At 47.2% G+C, this 23,833-nt stretch overlaps 2 protein-coding genes across 3 annotated transcripts; both read left to right on the top strand.

The window, feature by feature from the left end:
* The first annotated feature begins 6,328 nt into the window (after positions 1-6,328).
* LOC101079610 (protocadherin-10-like) lies at positions 6,329-11,666 on the top strand. The gene is made up of 4 exons (XM_003971189.3): positions 6,329-9,015; positions 10,008-10,069; positions 10,147-10,229; positions 10,445-11,666. Exons 1-4 carry the CDS (start codon positions 6,502-6,504, stop codon positions 10,714-10,716), a joined length of 2,931 nt encoding a protein of 976 aa, XP_003971238.3. The 5' UTR covers positions 6,329-6,501; the 3' UTR covers positions 10,717-11,666.
* A 2,136-nt stretch (positions 11,667-13,802) lies between these two features.
* LOC101079385 (protocadherin alpha-C2-like) lies at positions 13,803-20,126 on the top strand. 2 transcript variants are annotated; one of them, XM_029848824.1, is made up of 3 exons: positions 13,803-16,377; positions 17,289-17,325; positions 18,056-20,126. In XM_029848824.1, exons 1-2 carry the CDS (start codon positions 13,954-13,956, stop codon positions 17,298-17,300), a joined length of 2,436 nt encoding a protein of 811 aa, XP_029704684.1. In that variant the 5' UTR covers positions 13,803-13,953; the 3' UTR covers positions 17,301-17,325; positions 18,056-20,126. The 2 variants fall into 2 exon arrangements, with proteins under 2 accessions (XP_029704684.1, XP_029704683.1); XM_029848823.1 differs by lacking the exon at positions 17,289-17,325.
* Positions 20,127-23,833: the final 3,707 nt, after the last annotated feature.

Genomic DNA, 23,833 nt, shown 5'->3' with positions numbered 1-23,833 from the left:
CAGAGTCTCTTATCAACATTAAAACCTACAACCGAGTCCTTGAATCAGAATCAAACTCCAACATTACCAACAAAATGGGCATTCACACAACATGTGTAATACACAGTTTACACCTAGTTTGGATATTTTTCTGGGTTCTCACTTGGTTGCTAAACTTTAGAACTAAGACAGCTAATTTGTGGTGGGTCACGAGAATAATTCAGTATTTTATAAGTGATGTGTAAATTAATTATCTCTGGATCGGTGTCACCGGCTGCAGAATTAGTCACTGTCTTAGCACTTTGCTAATTGCCTCAGGATGCAATTTAGGTTATATTTCATTTAATTGACAAGCCCAATTTGGACTGTTTAAGACCTAAGCTGCTAATAAACTTTTCTGAGGCGCTCCTGCTGACATATTTTACTTCGTTTTTAACATTTGATGACAGTCCGTGACACGCGTGGGCATAAATTCAGCCTTAAAAGCGACTTCAGGCTCATCACCTCCGACTCAAGATTACTCGAGTGAATTAACTGCAATTAATTCCGTGTGAATTTCTTCAGTCAGTCCTTGACGGGTGGTCTCCCAAAACCTGCTGGTTGAGGCAGGTCAAGAGCAGGTTCATTATTAGATTGATTAGGTTGATTATAGGTCGTTGCAAAGGCACGGTCTTAAATCGACGTGCATCCATTGCTGTATTGATTGTAGCGTTACCAAAATAAAAACAGACTAAACTTTTAAAATATGGCAGATATAAATTTTTGTTAAATTGACTCAGCCCTAATGTTTATTTTAATCTAGAGCCTAAACCCTGTTATGAAAATATGGCATCATTGTTGCTCGACACCCTCCACTTATGTTCAGATAACAGACGGCGCATATCCGCTTGCCTGTGAACTTGAACGCTGCCTGGGTCGGCAATGTTTTGGAGATGTTGCGTCAGCGCTAACCGCCACACTGATGAAAGCGAGCGTTAAAAAACCCCACTTGGCATCGCTAATTATTGTGGACGTCCAAGGCCTTGCCTAACGGGAACAGTTGATCAGAGAATACAACACACGGCCCTCTTTGTTTGTCTCCGCTCCTACAGTTGTTTTGGTTCTCCCGGTGACTTGACACTGTGCTGCGAGAAATATACGCGGTTGTGCTAATAGCGTCGGTTCTAATGAAGCACTTGATGGCAACAGAAACGTGTGTGATTTCGCCATTTATGCTACACTGACTGCAGTCTTGTGTTTTTCTTTAAATTGGCTCAAGTCAAAATATTGATTCACACTTGATAGCAGGATAAACACATGAAAACAGCTTCCCGATCGAGTGGAAAATATGGCCGTGACTGGATCTGCTGTCCGTTCTCCTTCACAGCCACATCGATAAAAGCTTCCAACAGAACATATTCAAAACACCGTTTCGACGGATGTTGTGGTCCAGGTTTGACTCGATTCTTGATGTAATCAGAGTTTTATGTTTAGAGGACACCAAAAAATGCTGAATTTATGTGACGATCCAACTAAAATTGCATTTTTAAAGTACGTGACAACATGTTGAAGCCATCAAACGACAGGAGGAATGGACAAGGTGCTGGGAAGACTTCAGGATGCAAGCATCACAAAGTGACGCTTTAAAACCACAGGCTATACACTGACACACAAATAAACCTCTTTTTTGTCACATTTTTAGACACATAAAAAGATTTCAACATGCTGGTGCAGCACAATGACACTATCTGGTTATGAACTCGCAACTTAAGCAAGAAACCCGAGAATACACAGCAGCCACGTCATTCAAGAACTGCATGGACAGCAACCCCAAACACACACACACACACACACACACACACACAGAGTCTTTTGGCACACTCATCAGAAGTGTCACATCTCATCAATCCAGGGTCGTCCTGTCACTCAAATGGAAAGTATCACGTAGGAAATGACAAAACAACAAACTTTCATGGGGAATTAATGCTTTCTGGACACGGCCACTTTGAAATTATGTCCCAATTTGTCACAAAAACTCCGTTTACATCTTTGCTGTAATAGCTTTAATGTTAACACGGCATCATTAAGAATGAATTAAATACCCACTTCTATGCAATGCGTGATGGTTACCAGATTGTTTGCAGCTGATATTATGGGGATCGTTCATCAAGCCACGATTAAGCTGTGCCACAGATGTTTGGAAAACATCTAGTTGAAGCCTGAGTTGAAAATTGCTTAACTTATAACGGAAATCCACTTAAAACACATGAACTAACTCACCAATAAATACAATAGGAGACCCAGTCACTTATACGTAAATGATGCTAACTGCTACGTTTAGCTTATTTAGCATTTGACAGCGGTTATTTGTTGTTTTTTTTTCGTTTTGGGAATTGTAAAGCACTGCCATAAAATTCTATCCATTATTCTCCGAAACGTGTCAGAGGTTGTTTTGGTCTTGGTTAAGCGAGAAGTGGCTTCATCTGCAGGCAACAACCTTCACAGTTTCCTTCCTTTAAACACAAAAATTGAATGTATTGTGCATCAACTGGAGTCCAAAGCAGAACCAGGTAAACAAAACACAATGTTTCCATATTAAATGCCAAATTTAGTCAAATGTGCGTTCATATCGGCCTGACTAATGTTACAGGCTGTTACGTGAGGAAAGGTATTAACAATATCATTTACGCGATGCTGACAGTGTGATGAAGCATCTGAATGTAAAGGAGCTCAATTAGCAGCTTAGTGTAATTAATCCGCCATTTTAATATTTATGACAGGGATTTTCACACCTCTGCTCCCTTCAAACGTGGGTGGAATGGTTTGGTCTGGATCTGGTGACGAAGGTGGGGGGCGTTCGCCAGCTGAGTGATGGAGAACAGCACCTCAGATCAACACCGTTGGCCCGTTTTTGGTGGTGGCCTCAGCCAATAGTGAGCGTGACAAACGCATAATCGCTGTGTTCAGAGATGGCGATTGGTGATGATGAATGCGAGCAGACAGGTCGGAGTAGTAACCAGATGGCCCGCCGGAGCCATTCTGGCTGGCAGGACGGCACCGAAACATTTGCTGTGCAACTGGAGCGGACAAGGATTCAATCTACGGTCAAATGAAGCAGCCAAGAGGCCGCCCCTGTCAAACTCTTTAAGGTCCGATTGTCTCCAAAAATGCAATGAAATAAAAAATAATATATATATATATATAATAATAACTGAAGAACTTCAGCGGTTCTTTATTACCGGCCCGACACGAGGCGAGAGCGGCCTGTCTCCAGCCTCCATCGCCTACTCCAGCACTAACCATCATAGCAGCACTGAAGCCTCCCAAATTGGATCCTCTCGAGTAAAGAAGCCGGCGCGCGGCGCCCTGAGTGAGCCGTCGCTCCACGGCTGCGTGGTGCTGCTGTCTCCTGTGCACAGACATCTGTTTGTTGGAGGGGTAATTGCTCACTCCCTCCATATCCAGCGCTGACCTGAATTGCTCCATAATCTCTGAGTCTGCGTTTCAAGGGCCACTTTCTCCTTATAGTGTGTGTGTGCGTGTGTGTTGCGTGTCCATGTGTGTGTGTGTGTCCCCCAAATCCTCCTAAAACAATGTCATTTCAAATGCAATCCGTCTATTTTCCTTTTGTCAGCCACACGCACGACGTCGCACGTTAGCAATTGGCGCCGCGGCGTCGCCACCGACGGGGTCAACTTCGATTTGCACGCCAGGATGGAAAATAAACTGGTTATTTTCGCAGCTCTGCCTCTCGACTCGCCCGGGCAGGAGCGACTGGCGCGCCGTTGATCCCGGAGACTGTCTGAGCTCGGCGCCGCGGCAGACAGTCGCATCGTGACAACGCCGGCGACACGTTTGCTGTCAGAGTTGCGTGTCAAGTTTCAACAAACACGCTCAACCCTCCCAACGCTGGCGACAGACTCCTAAAAAACCTGCTGCTGCTCGGCGAAGGATTCCACCTGTGTATCATATTTAGATCAGGATAAACATTAAAAATATACACACGGCTCTTCATGTGCCGGTTTTGCTTTATATACGACACAAACCTTTTTTTGGTGCTCCTCAGACTTGAATAATAAAAACGGCCGACCATGCGTGTGAGGTAATATCTAAATGGATTTTTTTGCAGACTATTGAATTGCTTAATTTATTAATGAAGAAAAAAAAATCCATGTTTACAAATGGAAAAACCCAAATTGCAGCCAGCCTCATTTCTCCTGGTAATGGTATTTGTTCTACAGAGTGCCTTTGACAAACTCAAACCATCATTGCTTTTGTCTTTCGGGGGAGTCGGCTGACTCCCACGCTGATGCTGGCTCCAATGTGCTGCACCAGGAGCTGTGGCGCTGAGAGATAACAGCTGCCATCTTGTACGTGGTTAAATGGTGACAATGTCGCCGATAGACGGCGAAAAGAGGCCGACGGTCACTGACCAACCGACGAGGAGCAGCATGAAATGACGCACTGATCAATCTGACTCTGGTGCTAGACCCTGGGGGGGGGGGCAAAATTTAAAATCTTTGCATCTAGCTGTCTCCAATGGATGCAGCCAATGAGAGCGAGCAGAGTTGGAAGGCAGCAGATGGGTTGTACGCTACTTTCACACTGCATTATGGGATACCTTGAGTGCACTAAATAGGGTACAGCCGACCCCACTTCGCATCCGGGCGCCCCCCACAAGAAGGCAAGGTCCCCAGCTGTGAGTGCCGTGTCTGATATCAGGCCCTGTCCTCTTTATTTCTAATGGAGAGTAGTTTCAGCACGGATGGATGAATGTTTTGGTCAGTCAGTGGCATCATCAACCCCCTCCAACTCCGCGTCTCACCAACCTTTCTCAGACCTTCTCCCCGTCCAACAAACCAACCTCTTCCCGGCAACAGGTGCCTCTCAGGGAGGACAAAAACATGCAGAAGATGTCCCGAATCCGCTCTGTCCTGTTTGACGAGAGGTCAAAGAGGAGCCTAAAAGGATAGAAGATCTAATTTCCCCATTTTTTTGGGTGGAACGCACAGTTTTCCCCCAAAACCGATTAAGCGTTAAAAGCTGCAGAATATAGGCGAACCTTTGCTAATCCTACAGTTTTAAACGGGGGAAGTAGTTAAAGACAAAGGGATTGATATTCTACTTTTGCCCTTGAGTGAGAGGAGGAGTGTGTGTGTGTACGTGTGTGTGTGGACATGTGTGTGAAGGGAGTGAGGGTGACAGAGAGATAATCTCTTTTGTATTTTTGATCCCTAAATGTGGTGGTTATGTCCTCTTATCCCAGCTACTTAGTTTCTGTGCCGCGTAAGTGATGCCGTGCACTTAGGCTGCGAAAAGCAGGTCAGTACGACCACTGAGAGAGAAGCACATGTGCCTCACATGGATAGCCCTGGGATTATTCCTCACAAAATGTCTTAATTCCTCTGTTCACTAATGATCCAGGGAAAATGCCCTCTAATCTCCATTCCATTAATTAAAAAAGAGCATGAGCCCGTGGAAAACCTCGCCATCTGCCGCAGTTTCCTTTCTGCAGACAGATTGTGTTTTCCCGCTCTGAACCAGAGGAACTGGGGTGGGGGGGGGGGGGTGGTTTGGAAGCGAGGTGAACGGTAAACGGATGCCCCTCCTCTGTTTGGGCATGAATGCGGCGCTGCAGAGCATCATCTTTTAAACAGTAGCAGCGCCTGTCAGGGCGGCGTGATGACTGGCAACTTGAGCCATTTCCTGGGGACAATTTTCCAGCTTCCAGCTTCCAGCCCACTCCCTCTGATATCCCTCTTTAGAGACTTCACACTTGTTTAACTGTTTCGATAATATGCAGCCTCTTTAATTGCAGTGCTGTGACACAGTCTCTATATTCTTAATGGATTACTTTAATTTATTCTTCTCATTAGGGGGGGCTCTTAAACAAGTTTGAGTTGAAGTTTCCTCTTTTGCTTTTTCTTCCGAGCTCCAACTGAGATTGAAATATTTCAATTTTCTAGGGAGCCCAGTTAGTGAATGTGGCCAATATAAACACCATCCACCACACCATCCATATCATGAGACCCCCCACCCAATAAAAGTGCCCTCATTTGGACTTTGAGAAGTGCAACTTTCTTCAATCTGTTTGATGACTTGGAGCCTCTGTGCCTTTGTGTTTGGGTTGGATCGAGCTGAGCTGGGCTGTGTCTGTCCGGACTGATGAAACACACTCCTCAGAAATTGTATCAAGTGCGTTTGACCTGCGGTCAAAGCCCAGAGACGTGACATGAATTTGATCGGGCTAGTAGGCAGGATAGATTATCCGAGCAGATGTCGTTTCCCACCCTTACTGGAACACTGGGGCCAATAATAAATACAGGCGCGCACAGACACACAACACGCACATTAATCTGAGCCAGGCTGGTAGCCTCTGCACGTCCTCTTCACTCTCTTCTCTCCTCTCAGCTCAGAGTGGATGTTGCGCACACACCAAGTTTATTTTAGCCGCGTCTCTATTGTGTTTTGGGTTTTTTTTCCGCGCTTTAATCATCACAGGCAGGGTGTTGGTTTCACTCACGACACTTCTGAGGCTTCCAGATGGACACGCTGGGGTTGAAGACTGGACTCTGTGGGAAATGGCAGATATTGTGCTGTTCTGTGCTGTGTGCGTGTTTTCTGGATGCAGTTTGGGGACAGATCCGCTACTCTATCCCAGAGGAACTGGAACACGGGGCTTTTGTTGGAAACATAGCGGAGGACCTGGGTTTGGATGCAGACAGCCTCTCTGCGCGCAGATTCCGGATCGTCTCCGGTGGCAAGAGGCAGTACGTGGAAGTGAATTTGGAAAACGGAGTTTTGTTCGTCAACGAGAGGATCGATCGCGAAGAGCTGTGTGAGCAGAGTTCGTCCTGTTCCTTCCACCTGCAAGTGGTGATCGAAAACCCTCTGGAGCTGTACAGGGTCGAGATGGAGATTCTGGACGTGAACGACAACTCTCCCAGTTTCCCGTGGACCCAGTTTAATCTGGACATCTCGGAGTCGGCGGCCCCGGGATCGCGTTTCCCACTCGAGAGCGCACAGGATTTGGACGTCGGGTCCAACTCTCTGCGCACCTATTTGCTGAGCGTCAACGAGCATTTCCTCCTGGACATCCAGACGCGCAGCGACGGCAGTAAATTCGCAGAGCTCGTCCTGCAAACCCCGCTGGACCGAGAGCAGCAAAGCGCGCATCAAATGGTCCTGACGGCGGTGGACGGGGGCGCGCCGGAGAGGTCTGGCACCGCGCAGATCGATATCACCGTCCTGGACGCGAACGATAACGCGCCAGTGTTTGATCAGTCGTTTTACAGAGTGAGGTTGGCCGAAAACGCACCAAAAGGCGCAGTTGTCATCAAGTTAAATGCGTCAGATTTAGACGAAGGTCCCAACGCGGACATTACTTATTCCTTCAGTGGCCACGCGCCCCTCAGAGTGCGCCAGCTTTTCAGCGTAGATCCGCGCACTGGGGAAATCAAAGTGAAAGGAGTGATCGATTATGAAAAAGCCAGGATGCATGAAATTTACGTGCAGGCTAAAGACAAAGGGCCCTCCGCCGTGGCGGTGCATTGCAAAGTGATGGTGAACGTGTTGGATAAAAATGACAACATCCCGGAGGTCATCCTCACCTCGGTGTCCACACCAGTGCAGGAGGACGCGCCCCCGGGGACGGTCATAGCCGTCATCAGTGTGACGGACAAAGACTCCGGAGAGAACGGGAACGTGGACTGCGAGATCTCGCACCACGTCCCGTTTCAGCTCCACTCGTCCTTCAAGAACTACTACACGTTGGTCACGTCGGATTTTTTGGACAGGGAGTCGGTGGGGGAGTACAATATCACCCTGACGGCCCGGGATATGGGCTCCCCACCTTTGTTTACCAGGAAGACTATCCTGGTCCAGGTGGCTGATGTCAACGATAACGCGCCCCGCTTCAAGCAGCCTTCCTACACGGTGTATTTGACCGAGAATAACGCGCCAGGCGCCTCCATTTGCGCGGTGACGGCGCTGGACCCAGACTCCGGCCAGAACGCCTACATTTCCTATTCCATACACGAAGGGAACATCCAGGGGATGCCAGTGTCCACTTATGTGTCCATCAATTCGGACAACGGCAACATTTACGCGCTGCGATCTTTCGATCACGAGCAGCTCAAAAACTTTCAGATCACGGTCCAAGCGCAAGACGCCGGCTTCCCGCCGCTCAGCAACAACGTCTCAGTCATCGTCTTCGTTTTGGACCAGAACGACAACCCCCCCGTGATCGTGTCACCGGTTTCACACATGGGAACGTCCCCCAACCAAGTCGTGCCCAGGTCGGCCGACGCGGGTCACCTTGTGACCAAAGTGCGAGCTGTGGACGCGGACGCGGGACAGAACTCGCGTCTGCTGTACCAAATGATCCACGCAACAGATCCAACCCTCTTCAGCGTCGCCCTGTACACGGGTGAAGTCAGGACCATCCGCCAGTTGGTGGAGAAGGACCCCACAAGGCACAGACTGGTCATTCTCGTGAAGGACAATGGTCAGCCGGCCCTCTCGGCCACAGTCTCCATCATCCTGTCAGTGGTTGACAGCTTGCCAGATTCGAAGCCCGATCCGGGCGACCTGTCACAGAGCCCGCGTCACAGCTCCAACCTCACGCTGTACTTAATCGTGTCTCTGGGCGCCATCTCCTTCACATTCCTGGTGGCCATCATCGTCCTGGTGGCCGTGCAGAGACTGAAGGGCAGACCGTCCAACAAGTCCATCCTCCCCTTCATCCCCGCGTGTTGCGGTTGCTGCCCGCGCCCGGAGACGCGCGCCACCACGGAGGTGTTCCGCAAGTCCAACCTGAACGTTCGGATGTCGTCGGGCGCGGAGGCGAGCGGCACCGGTCCCATTCCGCAGGTTTACTGCTACAAAATGTGCCTGACGCCCGAGTCCAAGAAACACGACTTCATGTTCTTGAAGCCGTGCAGCCCGGTGCTGTCGGCCCAGCAGAACAACGCCAAGAGCACGGATTACCTGACCTCTGGCTGGAGCACACTGGACCGCAGCGAGATAGTCAAGAACCGAGCCCTGACTCCAAATGAGGTGATACAATCAGATGTGAAGCCGATATTGTGATTCGTCCCGTCGTTTCAATCCCCCCATGCCAGTGAAAATTCTAACAAAGCTGAAGAGCAAAAATATCCTAAAATCAAAGATGCACATAGAAATATTAGAAAGAGAGACCTTGAGAGCTAATATCACTGATGTTAGAAAAATAGTGCCGTTTATTGAACAAAATGTGTTTTAAATGAATGTCGGAAGATGTTTTTGGTGTGTTTTTTTTCAAAGGTGGCCCTAACTGGCTTCAATGTTTCTGCATTTTATGACTTCCTGGTTAAAGCAATCTGACCTGAATCTTATCAGATGGTATTTTTAGACCGATCTGCCTCGCAGACCTGACAGAAAGGGCTGCAGGGGCAAATATGGCATCGCATACATGATCAGAAAGTCCAACCCCCAGTTTGTTATCTAGAAGTATTCTACACTCGGGCGTGCGCTTCACGCACATCAACCAGATGCCGACAGCGTGCAACCTTGCAAATTAGCGCCGAATGTCAAGGTGCCTGGCGTCGGCATTAAAGATAAAAGAGATGCAGATGATTCACCAACCTGCAGCCCTCTCTTGATCTGCTTGCTGTTTTGCTCTGCAGCCGACGGCCTCCTTTCCTTCAACATCCAACTTAACATCCATCACATCCGCAGATGATCGCGTTACCAACTCATTTGGCATTTTGAGGAGCGGCCCAGCTCCTTCTTCATTACAGGCCTAATGTAGCAGCACAGAGCTCGTTAGGCCCCCCTTTTTTAATAAAGAGCTCTGAAAGCGTGACTCTCTAAGAGTTTAATAAAAGCAGGAATTAATGACGTTTGAACATCTCGGGGCAGCCGATCATAACTAACTGCCAGATGAGGTCAGGGATCCACGCGTCAGGGGCGACGCCGGTGCAACGCTGCAACTTGAGCTTTTAGAGGTCTTCTCAGACTCGAATCTCTTACTGCTGCCACTCACTGTCTCCACTGTGTTCCGTGCACAGCTGAACTACTCCAACAAAGACTGGACCTGGACCAAGAACCAGTGCAACTCTGCATACAAGAGGTGACAGATGCACAAATGATGGAGGAGCTTGCTCCAAAGAACCAAGGTGCTGAGGTTTTCTTCTTCTCTTGTGTCAGGTACAGCTCAGGAAACATGGACGCTGATGGTCTGACCTGCAGCGTAGCGCCACAGTACTGGACGTGGGGGAACCGTATGAGAGGTACAGCACGAGGGAAAGATCTCCAGGTTTCCGAAGGCTGGGGGATTTCATCGCATCGACTTGAGGATTAGCGAAGCCCCCTTGAGAAATGTTTCCGGCTTTTATGCTAACTGTCTGAAATTAAGAACTTTTAATCCATTTTATTCAGATCGTCGGAGTAAACGCGGGAGGAAATAATCCCCTGATGCAAACTGTTATTTATGCTTCTTTTCCAGAACACAAGGCAGCTCTCCAAGAGGGAGCAGGTTCCGACTCCTCTTGGGCTCCGAAGTACTCCCAGCCTCAGTGTGAGCGGCCTGACTACCAGCACAACGTCTACATCCCAGGAACCACATCCGACTACAGCACGCTGAAGCTGGCGCCCAGAGGGGAGCTGGACGTCTACAACACATTCTCTACCTTTGGAAAGAAAAAGAAGTTTATCTCCCACTACGAGCAGTCCTTTGAAAGGCAGGACGACCTGATAAGAGACGCCATCTTCAAATGATGCACGCCATTACACGGCATATCCATTATGCTAGGTCCAGTATGTCTCCACGGTCATGAGTATGGATGGATCCATTTCTGCTAGATTTTTGAAATTTCGGTGGATTTTAGTGCCACTTCTTGTAAATATGATCAATAAATGTTACTTCTATGTCAGCATTTTTTCCGTGATGTCATGCTTTGCTGGGCTAATGGCCCTAAACTTGTTGAATCTGACCAGTTGGCTTTAAAATGAAAGAAATTAAATGCTAAGAAGGTGGCAAATTCGCAACTAATTCTCAGATACACATCCAGGGATATATTTTTATGAATGTCTGTAGATTTGGCAGTGTCAATATGTCAGATTAGGTGCCAGGCTTTCTCTAATATTGGCCGATGGCCAGGGAACGTGCTGTTGCCTCTATGAGCATGACTCCAGCGGGGGAAACGCTTCAGCAGAGTAATGTTTTGTCCAGTAAATACAGGCTGAGTCGAATGATGGATTCCAAGAAGACATTTTTTGCTCTGTTTCTTTTTAATTTCTTTCATCCCAAAGCCAAGTCTTTAAAGAAAGTTAACTGGAACATTTAAGTGATGTTTTCATTTCCAGCAGCAGAGAACTGCAAGTAAATTTCAGTTATGTGAGTTCACGGCAAACATTTTAAAGAAATGTATGGCTGTAATGGCTTAGAGTTAAATAGAATTCTTCCTAAGGATTGTTGGGTGAGTGAGTTCTGCATTCTTTAACAGTCGGAGATTTCAAGGGTGCGAAAACGCATTCATACCAAGCAGTGGAGGTTAGAGGTCATCAAATATACAGTACATTTACATATAGGCCTTTACATAAGGTAGCTTAGATTCATTCAGACACATGCGTTTAATACGCCCATTGGGGTGAAAATAAGCAAATCCGTGGTTGTGAGGTCATGCTTGTACATTATGGAACATATAGTATGAAAACTATTAAACCTTTTCTCAACTATCTTCATTTTTCGTGCTTTTATTTTCATATGAAGGCTTCGATTTTTTTCAGGAGTTGCATCAGATAGTTATGGAGGAAGCATACGCACATATTTGCTTCATATTTATCCATCAATTTTCAGTTAATGACTTGCTAATCAGGGTTATCAGTTGACAGGTCATTGGTCCATCACAGACACACACCAGACACTTAAACCTAAAGGTAATTTAGAGTCTCCAGTGAAAGAGTGCTCCTGTTCATCAGAAGCATTTCAGTTAATTGGGACAAAATGGAACTATGTCAGGGTCTAAGTCACCCAGTGTCGGTGATGAACTTTTACATATACCGAGATCCACAGCATATGTCCAACGTCTGTACCAGACGCCGTGAAAATGGTTTAATTTCTTTCTACGTCTCTTTTTCTAGAAATACCCCACGTTTGGCCACTAGAGGGCGTCACTATCCGTGACAAACGTGTTTGGACGAACGTTAATGGTACCTAACAATACATACCGAGATCCACAGCATATGTCCAACGTCTGTACCAGACGCCGTGAAAATGGTTTAATTTCTTTCTACGTCTCTTTTTCTAGAAATACCCCACGTTTGGCCACTAGAGGGCGTCACTATCCGTGACAAACGTGTTTGGACGAACGTTAATGGTACCTAACAATACATACACATAAAGATATACACATAAAGATAATAGAGGGGGACTATACTATTTGAAAGCTTCATATAGCATGAAATAAATGTGAACGTGACAAAAGATGGACGGCATTTGGTCAGTAATGGATGAAAAACGGGCTAATCATTGATACATGTCAATATAAATACTGATTACATACACAGAGGACTTATTCAGGACTTTGTGGACTGGAGCCTGTGGAATAACCTCCAGATCAACGCCAGTAAAACCAAGGAGCTGGTGGTGGATCTCCGCAACCCCCCGCCTGCACCTGGGAACATCCTGGGAACAGACATCGACGTTGTGAAGTCCTATAAGTACCCGGGTGTTCACCTAAACAATAACCTGGATTGGACACACAACACAGACGCCCTTGTCAATAGCAGACTGTTCCTACTCAAGAGGCTGAGGTCTTTGGGAGTGCAGGGACCACTCCTGAGGACTTTCTATGACTCTGTGGTGGGATCAGCCATCTTTTAAGGGACAGTCTGCTGGTCCAGCAGCATCACGGACAGGGACAGGAGGAGGATGGACAGACTGGTAAGGAGGGCCAGCTCTGTCCTGGGATGTCCTCTGATCTCAGGACACCCTGACAGCACTGGGCAGCTCCTTCCACCCTCGCTGTGTGAAGGAGAGGTATCACAGATTAGAGCTGTCAGACTGCACAATAAACATAATGCCCGCTAGTCTGCAGACTAGTGGACATAAATAAGTAATTGCTTTTACCACTGGACTCAAACATTAACTTTACAATTCTCTAATGGCATTTCAACCATTTTGCACACCCTCAATATTATATATTTCTGATCTGTATGTTGTATACACTCTCAGTACTATGTACAGGTATACAAAAGGCTGATTATCCATTTATCTTGGATCATTATATATATTCTTTTTTATATATTTTCTATTCTAATTTCAATTTTTCTTCTCTCTGCGTGTTTTTGCTGCTGTTGTGCTGTAAATTTCCAAATAAAGACAAATAAAAGAATCTCTATCTGAATCTGAAGTTTACTAAATGAGCACTGGATGGCGCCAAATGTGTACTGTATTCAAGAATATTGTCGTTTTTCTCCTCTTCAACATCTCCATGGACCATGAAACCGCTACACGCCTGCACATTGTCCAGTTAAAAGACTTCTGTGTATGGAATCAGTATTTATATTGACATCTATCAAGGATTAGCCCGGTTCTTTTCAAGTTTTACTGGATGTTAGTTCAAAATCCAATCTTTCTGTCTCTTGAAATTAAGAACACATTCATTCATTCATTTATTCATTCATTCATGCATCCCTTCACATATGTGACCTGTGTTCTCAGCAACTCTGATTAGGAAATTAACAGATGAACTAAGAATGGAGCCACTGATGGAGATCCCCCCCCAGCCTACGAGCAGCAGCGGCGGCAGCAGCCTATAAAGACGTTGCCTCCGCCCCTGTCAGAGGGGTGCTACGAGAGCCCCCCCCAGCAGCACTGTACCGTGAATGGCCTATTGCGGCTGCAGCTCCAACGCGTGGAAGCGAGAATGACTCCAGCGCTCCCCTGCAAGCCCACCCGATCGTAAGGATTTTATTTCATTGCTACATCTTTAAAAAAGAAGAAAAAAAAAGATGGCACTTTTTATTGCACGGACACGACTGGCCGCTGTTCTTACAGCCATGGCACTCTGGCGATGCGCGCTCTCCATCACTCGGTACTCCATACCGGAGGAGATGGAAGTGGGATCTTTTGTTGCCAATCTGGCCACAGATCTGGGTCTGGATGTCCGCAGTTTGGTGGAGCGCAGGGCAAAGCTCGATGTCATTCACAGCAAAAATTACCTCGACATCAACAAAGAAACCGGGGAGCTGATCATCCGCGAGAGAATCGACCGGGAGAGCGTGTGCATGACCAAGACCACCTCCTGCTTTCTGAAAATGGATGTCATACTGGAAAACCCCGTCCGCATATTCAACATCGAGTTAGAAATCATGGACATTAACGACAACGCGCCCGTGTTCCGCAGGAAGACGATGCACTTGGACATCTCGGAGGCAACCCCTCCCGGAGAGAGGTTCTCTTTGACGAACGCCGTGGATGCGGACGTGGGGGCGAACTCGATCAAGACCTACTATCTGAGCGAAAGCCAGGACTTCAACATCGACATACAGACCGGCAGCGACGGCTCCAAGTACGTCGATCTGGTCCTGAACGCGCATTTGAACAGAGAGGAGCAGCCCATTCACCGTTTAATCCTCACCGCGGTGGACGGGGGGGTGCCCGCCCGCTCGGGCACAGCCAGCATCGTCATTAACGTCCTGGATATCAACGACAACCCCCCCGTGTTCGCTCAGCCCGTGTTTGCGGTCAACGTTTCGGAAAACTCCGCCGCTGGGACCGTGGTCATGACCTTAAAAGCGACAGATCTGGATGAGGGCACTAACGCCGAGTTGGTGTACTCCTACACGCTGTACACCTCCGAGAAGACGCAGGAGATCTTCACCCTCGATCCCAACACGGGTGAGATCAGGGTGAAAGGCGTGATCGATTATGAGGAAAGTCCCAGTTTTGAGATGTATGTGCAGGCTCAGGACAGAGGGCCCAACCCGCTGTCAGGCCACTGTAAGGTGATGGTGTTCGTCACAGACCTGAATGATAACTACCCAGAGGTGACCATCAAGTCTATGAAAAGCATGCTGACGGAGGACGTCCCCGTGGGCACTCTGATCGCCGTGGTCACCGTCAGGGACCGGGACTCGGGAGCCAACGGCCAGGTGGCGCTGGCTCTGTATCAGCAGCAGTCCTTGCCCTTCCTCCTCAACAAGTCCTCTGAGGATTACTTTGAGCTGATAGTTTCCAAACCCTTGGACAGGGAGGTCATTGGCCGATACGAAATCACGCTGATGGTGACGGACAAAGGCTCGCCGCCCCTGGCCGAGAACGAGACCATCGCCTTAGAGATCCTGGACATAAACGACAACGCACCCAGGTTCTCGCAGTCCGTCTACACGATCCACGTGGTGGAGAACAACCAGCCGGGGGCTCTGCTGACATCTCTGAGCGCCTTTGACCCAGATCTCAACGAGAACGGGTACTTGGTGTATTTCATCATGGAGAAGGAGATCGCCAACACGTCCATGTCGATGCTCTTCTCCATCAACCCCGAGAACGGCGACCTTTACGCCCTGAAGACCTTTGACTACGAGAGAGAGAGGGATTACCTTTTCCACATAGAAGCCAGGGATTCCGGCGTTCCCCCTCTGAGCAGCAACGTGACGGTTCACATCATCATCCTGGACCAGAACGACAACACTCCCCTCATCGTGTCGCCATGGAGGGCGCGGGGCTCCATGGTGGAGGAGGTGATCCCTCGGTCCACAGAAAAGGGCCACCTGATTGCGAAGGTGATCGCCATCGACGCCGATTCCGAGCAGAACGCCAGGGTGACGTACCAACTCCTGCAGATCAGCGATGCGAGCCTTTTCAGCCTGGACCAGTACAACGGCGAGATCCGTACGACCAGGATGTTCAGTTACAGAGACCCGAGGCAGCAGCGATTGGTGATTGTCGCCAAAGACAACGGCAACCCCGCCCTCTCCGCCACCGTGACCATCAAGATATCGACGGTGGAACACGCCATGGCCTTCTCAGAGACCACGGAGCTGCCTCTCGAATACGACGTCTTCAGCGACCTGAACCTGTACCTGGTGATCGGACTGGGGGCCGTGTCCTTCCTGTTGCTCATAACCATCTTGGTCATCATCGTGCTGAAGTGTCAGAAACCAAAACCGAAGGCCATCAAGATCCCGCCAGCCAACCGGAACAGTGTGATCAGCAGGAACAGCGTCATCAGCCAGAGGAGCTCCACCATCGCCGACTCCACCCTGATCTCCAGCGACGCCTACTGGTACAGTCTGTTCCTGGCCGAGACGCGGAAGGGGAAGGTGGTCGTGAGACAGCCCATAATTCCCAAGGGAGCCGGCTATTTTGTGTCCAGCATACCGAGGAGCATAGGGCCGAGCGAGACCACCGACTCCAGAGCGTCCACGCTGGAGGTACGCATCAGCTGAACTTTAAATGTCACAAAGCTTTATTAACAAGGACCGAGCATGACACGCTGGACTTAACGCACACAGCAAGAAACTTAAATCTTTAGCGCGTTCAGGATTCGCTGTGTCATTTTCTTGTCCAAAGCTCAATTTCATCTGCAGCGTAGGGACAGTCTGAGCAGAGCGTTTCGGTTTTAGCGGCTCCTTCCTCCTGGAAAACACCACTCCGCTCAGAGATGATCGTGATTTACAGTTTGTACTAATGAGGCTTTGAAAACAAAACTTCCACAGACTGTGATTTTTGACTTTGAATACAACTTTGTGCACCTTTTCTTTGCAAATGTGCACTGTTTACACAAGTGTTCCTATCGATTTAGCCTGACACCACAAAGAGCTGAGATGACTTTTAAAAATAGTCGGCTTGAGTCCAAAAACTGTCCTAGGACATTGTTTAACTCTCTTAAACTGGACTACATGAGAGATTAAGATAAAAGAGTGGGATAAAGTCATAATTACAGTGCATAATTAGGCCATATAAATACAAATAACTGAAAATGTGCCATTCTTCCATGTCTGAGTCTATGTAGGTCATTTATTACAGATGCAGAACATGCAATCAGAGGGAACTGGGGCGGGGGGGGGGGGGGGGGGGGGGGGGGGCTTCAAAGGAGCCTTGACATGGAGGGTTTGTCTTCAAGGACAAGAGCGCATCACCGTGTTAAGTGGGGGGTGTCGCTGTATTTGCTTAAAAAACAAAAAGGTCCTGTAACCGGTGCAGCTGGTGTTTGCCTCTGCACAGCTGCACCGTCCCGCCGCATAAACGCGCAGGTGCATGCACAGACAGCCGAATGTGAGTTTTGAGTGTCTGGGATTCCCGCGTACAACTTAACTTGTCTCTTCTTTTTCCTGTTCTTAAGTTCTCAAAATGAAAGGAAGTCCATTCTACAACTGGAGGTATGCTGGTTACCAACTACATTCTGTAGTGCCACTATTCTTCTTTCTGTTCTCACTATAGTATATATGGATTGCCTCAACAACAACGACTAAAATCTCCAGAACCGGAGTGTTCACGTTGTGGATTCTCTGTAACGATTCTGGGGTGGCGCTGGTGTGTTTAAATTGGCCGTTCTCTAAAGTGCAAAAACCGATCAGCTTATGGAGAGAGGAGATTAGCCCCAAATTGGCTGCTGCTCAGGACTTTGTGTTGTGCACATCTGGCTAGCTTGGCAGCGATTCAGGGCAAAACGATGGCACAGGCACAGGAAAAAAGGGGATTACGGGATGAATTGTCCTAAATTGCTTCCCAGAGTGCAAAATACCTGAGAGCAGAGAGTCAGACTCTTTCTGCATCCTCGCACACGACCTCTATTAGTGCATATTTCAGACTCATGGACGCGTTGTATTGGTGACACCGTCCTGCCGGAGTAAAAATTAGTGTGTTTTGATGCCTGATTACTGCATGCATGCTCACTCCGATGGTGTCAGTCACACACATGCACTTTTCTGTACAGAATTGGGGGGAAATGATGCGCTACAAGTCTACAAGGCAACCAAAAAGTGACATGTTGTCGATGGTGGCAGTAACCAGTCACGATCCACCGTTGCATGAGGGAGGACTTTCTGCAGCGTCGGGCTGTCGCTCGCCGTCCGACCACGCTCACTTCTGTGTCCTGTCTCTCAACAGGAGCCAAGGAGAGAACTGCCGTGATACAGTCATCCCTTCGCACGAGACCCTTTCCTCCTCCTGCCCCCAGCCCCCCCACACACACCCCGACGAAGACGCAACGGCCCTCGCTCGGTCTCTTCGCAGTCCGTCGCAAAAACAGGACATCGACAACGAATCACCTCAACTTTCTATCGTCTCATCCAAGCATGAATCTGCATGATTCTCTTTTTGGACATAGGGTTGAAATAATTCATGGGGGGGGGGGGCATTTTAGCATTTAGAGTTGCCTCATGTTGTAAACCATTCTCTCCTTAACAAACTCCTCAGTGGACACATTTGCCTTCTCTCCAGTGTTACACTGTGTGCTGTGGTTCTAGAGAGCATCAAACTCTCCCCATGACTCGCCACACCTTTTAAAGAAAAAAAAAACAGTTTTAAACACGCCTACTTACAAATATATGTAAGTTACACGTCAGGGTGAACATGATTCTTCCATAGATCTGATATTACTGAACTGTAGCTGGTTTGTGATTGAAGCTTTGCACTCTGTCCATTTAAGTTCGTGCTATCAACTTTTTAGGATTTCTCCATTTTTAATTTAATTTTTTTTACAGTGTTTGTATTCAACAGTACTGAATGTGTGGACGTGATGAAACAAAAAGAATGCTAGAAAACAGAAACAAGAGAAGGAAAAAAAATCATTTGAACTTGATTGTTGATTTTAAAAGAAGTAATGTTTGTGTAACGTTTGATTTTATGGTGTGCAATTCATATTTTAGACATCTGTATTGTATAGAAGTCAGGACGGAGGTGTGGCGCTGGGTGCTCTGCAATATTAAATTTTGTAATCATGATACAAAGACAAAGGATGTGATGTCTCCGCCCCCTCTCCTCACGATGGGGTGGCCATTTGGGTGGGTGTCAAACAAGAGTGAGATGACCTTGAAATCTCTTTATAACAAGGTACAAATATCAGTTATTGAAAATATTAAAAAAGTAACCAATTGTATTTATCTTGGCTGTGGTGAGGAGGAGGGCAACAGGTCCAAGAGGGTGTTTTTATTTCATATTTGTGCTTTTTTTTAGATAAATATTTTATGTAAGGATTTCCAATGCTGCTTTTGTGGGCTTCTTTAAAAGCATTTTCTGTTGAGTATTTGTAGTTCAGTGCAAATGACGTCGTTTTGACGGTGTAAATATGTTGAAGCTGGAAGGAACCTGCTCTTTTGACCTCAGAGGTAGCGCCGTTGCACTATCCCAGGACTTGAGTTACTCAGAAACAAGGAGCCACTCATTCGGGTGCTAAATGATCAAAAGTCATTGGGAGGAAGGGAGGGAACAGGAGGCGCAGAACGTGGACGCGAACCACCACCTCTCAGACTGTTCCCCCGGCACCAGTGTTCTGCCCCAGTCCGACCCGATTGGGAGGCATTATAGACGTGCCACCCAGTGTCTGACCCCCCACACACACACACACACACTGTTTCAGAGACAAATATATTGCACATGATGAGCTCCTTGTGTGCCTTCTGCAAAGTCAAAGACGACTGTTGATGAAAGAAACAATGGCATGTCAAACAGTGTTTCAAACTACAGCTCTCTTCCTCCTCCTCCTCCCCCTCTTCCTCCTCCTCCTCCTCCTGTAAAAATGTTAATGGGAAAAATAGGGAGACGCGTTTGCTGCAGACAGAACTGCTTTATACTTTGTGGTTTTTTATACAGTAGAGTTTTTTGATATCTTCTGTCGTCCACTGTGATCAGACGCCACTAGGGGCGTCCCGTGCTGGCCATCGTAAAAAAACAAAACAAAAAAAAACGTGCAGTGTTTTCTCATTTGTGCACACATGCTCCGTTTTTGCTCAGTTCTGCCCTTCAGATTGTACAGCGTGTCCCAGGAGGTGCGTCTAGCCTGGTCCAGTCCAGTCCAGCCTGGTCCAGCTCCGTCCCACACCCAGCAGATCAAACGCAGTATGGGACAGAACTGTCCCGCTTTATTTCCGAGTCTAGTTAATTGTCGGATTTTGATGTTGCTTATTTGGCTTAAATGTTCTGCCTGATCATACCAGTTTGAATAAAGCTTTTTAATCTGCCTCTTGGTGTCTGTGATGAAAAATGAACCAAAGTAAGAGTGACAAACACACACAGCGTCTCTCTCTCCCTGTCTCTCTCTTACACACACAGCTGCTGAAATTCCCCCACATAAACATTTGACCCAATTTTCCTGTAAAATGCAAAGTGCTAATTCTTGGAAATTGAAAACTGAATAAGGGGGATGTGCCTGTGGTTCACATGGCAGAAACAGACCAGCAGTAGTTCTTTCAGGATTAGTCGAAGCCTGGAATGAAAATGTTTGATCTGCTCTTCACTGTGGCTCCAAAGAGCCACCAATCTATCGGCCTCACTCATCCTAACATATGACCTTTATTGTATCATTATATATATATATATATATATGGTGTCATATTGGTCTTTATATTATATTACACTGTACAGTAGGATCTCATCAATTCTGCCCAGTTCTCAATATCTCACAGGTTTTATGGGCTAGAAACTAGCAGTAATTGTGCTTAACAAGGTACTGTGCAGCTTTCCTGCTGTGTCTAATGGATCTAATAAATGGCCTGAAAAACAGATCCAGGTAGATAGACATAAAGGAAAAAAATGTGCTTTGACTGAGGTAAAAATAGGAGACCATGAGACTGGAATAGGAGCTCACTGAAAGACGCTTCCTTTGTTCCTGGATGTGACTGTATGAAGCTTTTTACACACTGTAGTTCAGCTATTGCAGATATCTGCCACTAAGCAGTGAAAGAAAGAAAGATTCTTTAAGGCCCATATGATGAAAGCAGCGTTTGTGATTCCTGTTTTTAGTTCAAGTCTTTGTCAAGCATATTGATCCAGTTCCTGTGCTTCACTCCTGACTGCTGCCTGTTTCTTGGATTAGAATATTGGGGGGAAAAATTGAGATTATCAGAGATGGGTGCAAGCCGCTTAAGCAAATTTTAACCAGATTATGTGGATTTGCTTTATCCTGTCTAGATTTGGGCTATTTGAAATCAGTTTCCAAGTATGCCTTTGCACCTGCAGGCTTTCGAGCACTGAAATTCAGACCCCATTTACATCGTAAGTGTTCCATTGCAGAGGAGATGTGGTTCTCGTAGGGAAAGAACGTGGTCAGCCTGTTGATGTGGAGGACAGCCGGCCTCCCAGTGCCTGTGTGGGAGAGATCAGGGTCCGCCAGTTTCCTCGTACAGGTCTAAAACCAGCATATTGGACTATTGTACCTTCTCCTCAAGGTGTGTTTGCAAGTGGATGGATGGATGGATGGATGGAGGGAGGGAGGGAGGGAGGGAGAGATGGTTTTGTTTTGTAGGATTGCAACATTACTCAGTGTGATACCGGCTCGACTGCTTGACCCACTTGTTCCAGTGAGTCAGGCGGGCAGAGGAGATACCCTGGCCGGAGTCCGTGCACAATGGGGTCACGAGTCTTAACACCTAGAGCCCGTGTCCTCGCCACAGCCCGGGAGGACTGCAGTGACGAGCGAACTCCGGGGACGGTGCGACTCAGAGGAATGATATGTCATTTGTTCTATTTAGTGAATAGGACGCATGAACAGATCCAGCCGCTGTTGCAGCGCAGCAGAAATAGACCCGGACGGGGGTGTCACTCCGGATTCGGAGACCAGACGCGAGTGCAAAGCTGCCGCATCTAAACAGACACAGTGTATCGCGTCTGTTTAGGGAGAGGCCGTTTTGATGAGTCAAACGCTGCTGAGGATGAGAGAGAATTAATGCCCTGATTAGTGTAACATTCACATACACGAGTGCGTGCGCGAGCGAGGAGCAGGCTGAGCGCGTAAGCGGGGACAGAAGTCGTGCTTCGCTGACGGAGCACTATGCTGGAGTTAAGTGCAGTCAGATTTAGGCTCCATCTTGAGCGACGCCTGTGGCTGCTGTTCTTTAATGTGTTGCTGTCCTTGCCTTTGGGTCACTGCTGCACTACTTTATCAGCCATTCTGTCTTGTCCCCCCCCCCCCTTTTTTTTTAGGAAGAAGCTGCACTTATGCATATCTGCTGGGGGAAAGCAACATGTCATGAATAGATCATTTTCACACGGAAATGCATCCAACATATATAGTGGCCAAAAGTGTCTTATTTATTTTTGGTATATAAAAACCATCTTGAGACTTTCCTTCTGGTTGCTATTTTAAAAAGCCTACAATATGTGGGGGCACTGTATCAAATTGCATGTGTTCATCTCCACAGCATTGATTTATTAACCAAACTGCTGTTGCTATGGAGACACACTTTTCTGAAGCTTATACAACAAAGCCAAAATGGAGGCCAAAACCAAGCAGGTGAACAATCAGCACATGTGGGCACAGATTGAGAAGAAAAAATAGATGAAAGCTGTTTATAAATGTGTCTCATTATTCAGTCTTTTTCTCTTACCTGAAATAAGTTCTTTGTTTTATAACAATATTTTAGAGCAGGCTATAGCCCCTCTGATTGTGCGTGCATTATCCCCTGACTAGATGAGTTCAGCCAGTGATCTACGCTGCTCAGGGCCATCAGCACGGCCTTGCCCCCGCCAGATGTTGTGACCGACTTTGCTCGTCTGTTTTCCTGAACTCGTTTCACTTCGGCTAACGCTAATTCTGCCCCACTCTTGTTGCAAAGGGCTCCTGTTTTCTTCACCATGTGTCTGGCTATAGTTTCTAGAAGCGTTTCTTTTTATCTCCACTGAGGCTCGGCTCCGTGTTCTATATTTAGTCAAATGTTCCCAGCTTCCATTTTTGCACAAGAAGCTGTGGGTGCTAATTTATTAGTTATCTGGCTGTTGTTTTTCAAAGGCTCCAGCCTGAGCCGTGGTTTCCAACCTTGCAATCCTTGCACAAAAGTTTTGTTTGTGAAAAGAAATTAAAGGTGCATGTGACGGCCTGCCCATGTATCTTGTTTTGGTCGACAGTGAGACTGGTTTCACCTGCGAGCTGGGAGAAGCCAGAGGGCATAAAAGGGGTGGTTCTCCTTAGTCTCTCTCTCTCTGGCTGGGCTGCTGCTACCATACCTCATGGCCGTCTCATCATTTTAGTTTGGGTTTGAATCCTTATTTCAGCACTCTCACATACACCCCTATCCACCCACACCTGCACTACATCCTGTTTTCTCACATTTCTTTGGGTTTCTCAATAAAAATATCCAGATAATTTGATCTTTCTGTGTGCTGATTCCCTCCTTTTGCTACAACTTTGAGCCAAGTTGTAACAGTGCACCTTCTCAAAAGACACAAGTCAATCCCAGCTGTGCTGACTGAGCCCCACAGTGACTCTCTCTTACCACAAATGACAGATAATAGACATTATTATGAGACAGCAAACAAATAGGTGAACAATGACTTTTAACCAGTGGTTTCAAAGTAGAAAAAAAACATTGACGGATTTTAAAGCAACCCATGTTTACATTTTGGGAAGAACAAGCTTCACCATGTCACTTACACTCAGAGCCCAACCTAACATGTTCATCTAAAAACAACCTCCTGGGGCAAGATTCCATCAGGGAGGGAGTACATCACCAGGCTTGCTCACTTGCTTGTGGAGCTTTTATTACCCCCCTCCCACCCAAGATACTGGAGAGCTGAAGACCTTATAGTCTGCTCCTGCATTATTAATGCACCCCTCAGTATTTCTTTACTCTGTGCTCTCCTCCGTGCGGCACATATGCGCTTATGCGTTCTTGTCGCGCCTCTATATTCTCTCCAGACATCGCGTTTCTCCGAAAGCCTGCAGGGGAAGTG

The sequence above is a fragment of the Takifugu rubripes genome, chromosome 15, assembly GCF_901000725.2.
Source record: "Takifugu rubripes chromosome 15, fTakRub1.2, whole genome shotgun sequence".
Lineage (NCBI taxonomy): Eukaryota > Metazoa > Chordata > Actinopteri > Tetraodontiformes > Tetraodontidae > Takifugu > Takifugu rubripes.
Note: the sequence above shows the minus strand (reverse complement) of the source record. Positions and strands in the feature narration are given on the sequence as shown.

Bases quoted from the DNA above. Each gene is read 5' to 3' on its own strand.
- LOC101079610 (XM_003971189.3), top strand. From the start codon at position 6,502: ATGGACACGCTGGGGTTGAAGACTGGACTCTGTGGGAAATGGCAGATA. The intron at 9,016-10,007 runs GTGATACAATCA...TTCCGTGCACAG, and splicing joins GAGCCCTGACTCCAAATGAG to CTGAACTACTCCAACAAAGA. The intron at 10,230-10,444 runs GTACAGCACGAG...CTTCTTTTCCAG, and splicing joins GTGGGGGAACCGTATGAGAG to AACACAAGGCAGCTCTCCAA.
- LOC101079385 (XM_029848823.1), top strand. From the start codon at position 13,954: ATGGCACTTTTTATTGCACGGACACGACTGGCCGCTGTTCTTACAGCC. The intron at 16,378-18,055 runs GTACGCATCAGC...GTCTCTCAACAG, and splicing joins CCAGAGCGTCCACGCTGGAG to GAGCCAAGGAGAGAACTGCC.